We start from the raw sequence: 868 nt of genomic DNA, 5'->3' as shown, positions 1-868 counted from the left end.
GGGGGGGGGGGGGGAAGGGAGGGGGATGGGGGACGTGGGGGAACGGGGACAGAGAGGTGTGGGGACAGGGGACATGGGGACAGGGATGGGGGGACGTGGGGACATGTATAGGGATGGGGGACGGGGATATGGGGGCAGGGGGGTATGAGGACAGGGGACATGGGGACATGTATAGGGATGGGGGACAGGAATATGGGGGCAGGGGGGTATGAGGATGGGGACATAGATAGGGATGGGGGACATAGGGACAGGGGGACGTGGGGACACAGGGTTGGGGGTGGGTGGGGGCGTAGGGTTGGGGGGACAAGGGGTTGGGGACGCGGGGATATGAGGTGGGAACACGAGGGGATGTGGGGTGGGGACACATTGGAACATGGGGTTGGGGGGCGACAGGTCTGGGGGGACCACGAGGAAGCGGGGCTGAGGGGAAATGGGGATATGGGGCCGCGGGGCTGGGGGGATGTGGGGCGGGGACACACGGGGACGTGGGGCCGTGCCGTCCCGCCCCACAGCTTCAACCAGCTGGACCTGCCGGCCTACGAGAGCTACGAGAAGCTGCGGCAGATGCTGCTGCTGGCCATCCAGGAGTGCTCCGAGGGCTTCGGGCTGGCGTAGCCCCGGCCCCGCCTATAAATATATATATATATTTTTCGGTTCCATTGGCTTTTTTTTCCCCCTTTTTTTTCTTTTTCTTTTTTTTTTTTTTTTTTTCTTTTTTTGGTTTTCGTTCCGTTTTGTTTTGTTTTCCTTGATTTTTTCTCTCCTCTTGGGTTTGGTTTTGGTTGGTTGTTTTGTTTTGGTTTTTTTTTTTTTGCTTTTCTTTTTTTTGCTTTTTTTTTTTTTTTTCTGTGAGGTTGAATTCTTTGGG

General features: G+C 56.3%; 1 protein-coding gene across 1 annotated transcript in view; it reads left to right on the top strand.

Annotated features, from left to right (window-relative positions):
- Positions 1-657, top strand: part of LOC122191648 (E3 ubiquitin-protein ligase HUWE1) — a gene marked incomplete at its 5' end in the record, with an annotated part of 4,642 nt that extends 3,985 nt beyond the window's left edge. The window contains one exon of the mRNA XM_042891989.1: positions 513-657. Coding sequence (XP_042747923.1) covers positions 513-615 — 103 coding nt within the window. The remainder of the gene's footprint in view (positions 1-512) is intronic.
- Positions 658-868: the final 211 nt, after the last annotated feature.

The sequence above is a fragment of the Lagopus leucura genome, unplaced genomic scaffold (assembly GCF_019238085.1).
Source record: "Lagopus leucura isolate 7727_CA_CO unplaced genomic scaffold, USGS_WTPT01 33799-0_obj-0_obj, whole genome shotgun sequence".
NCBI lineage: Eukaryota > Metazoa > Chordata > Aves > Galliformes > Phasianidae > Lagopus > Lagopus leucura.
Note: the sequence above shows the minus strand (reverse complement) of the source record. Positions and strands in the feature narration are given on the sequence as shown.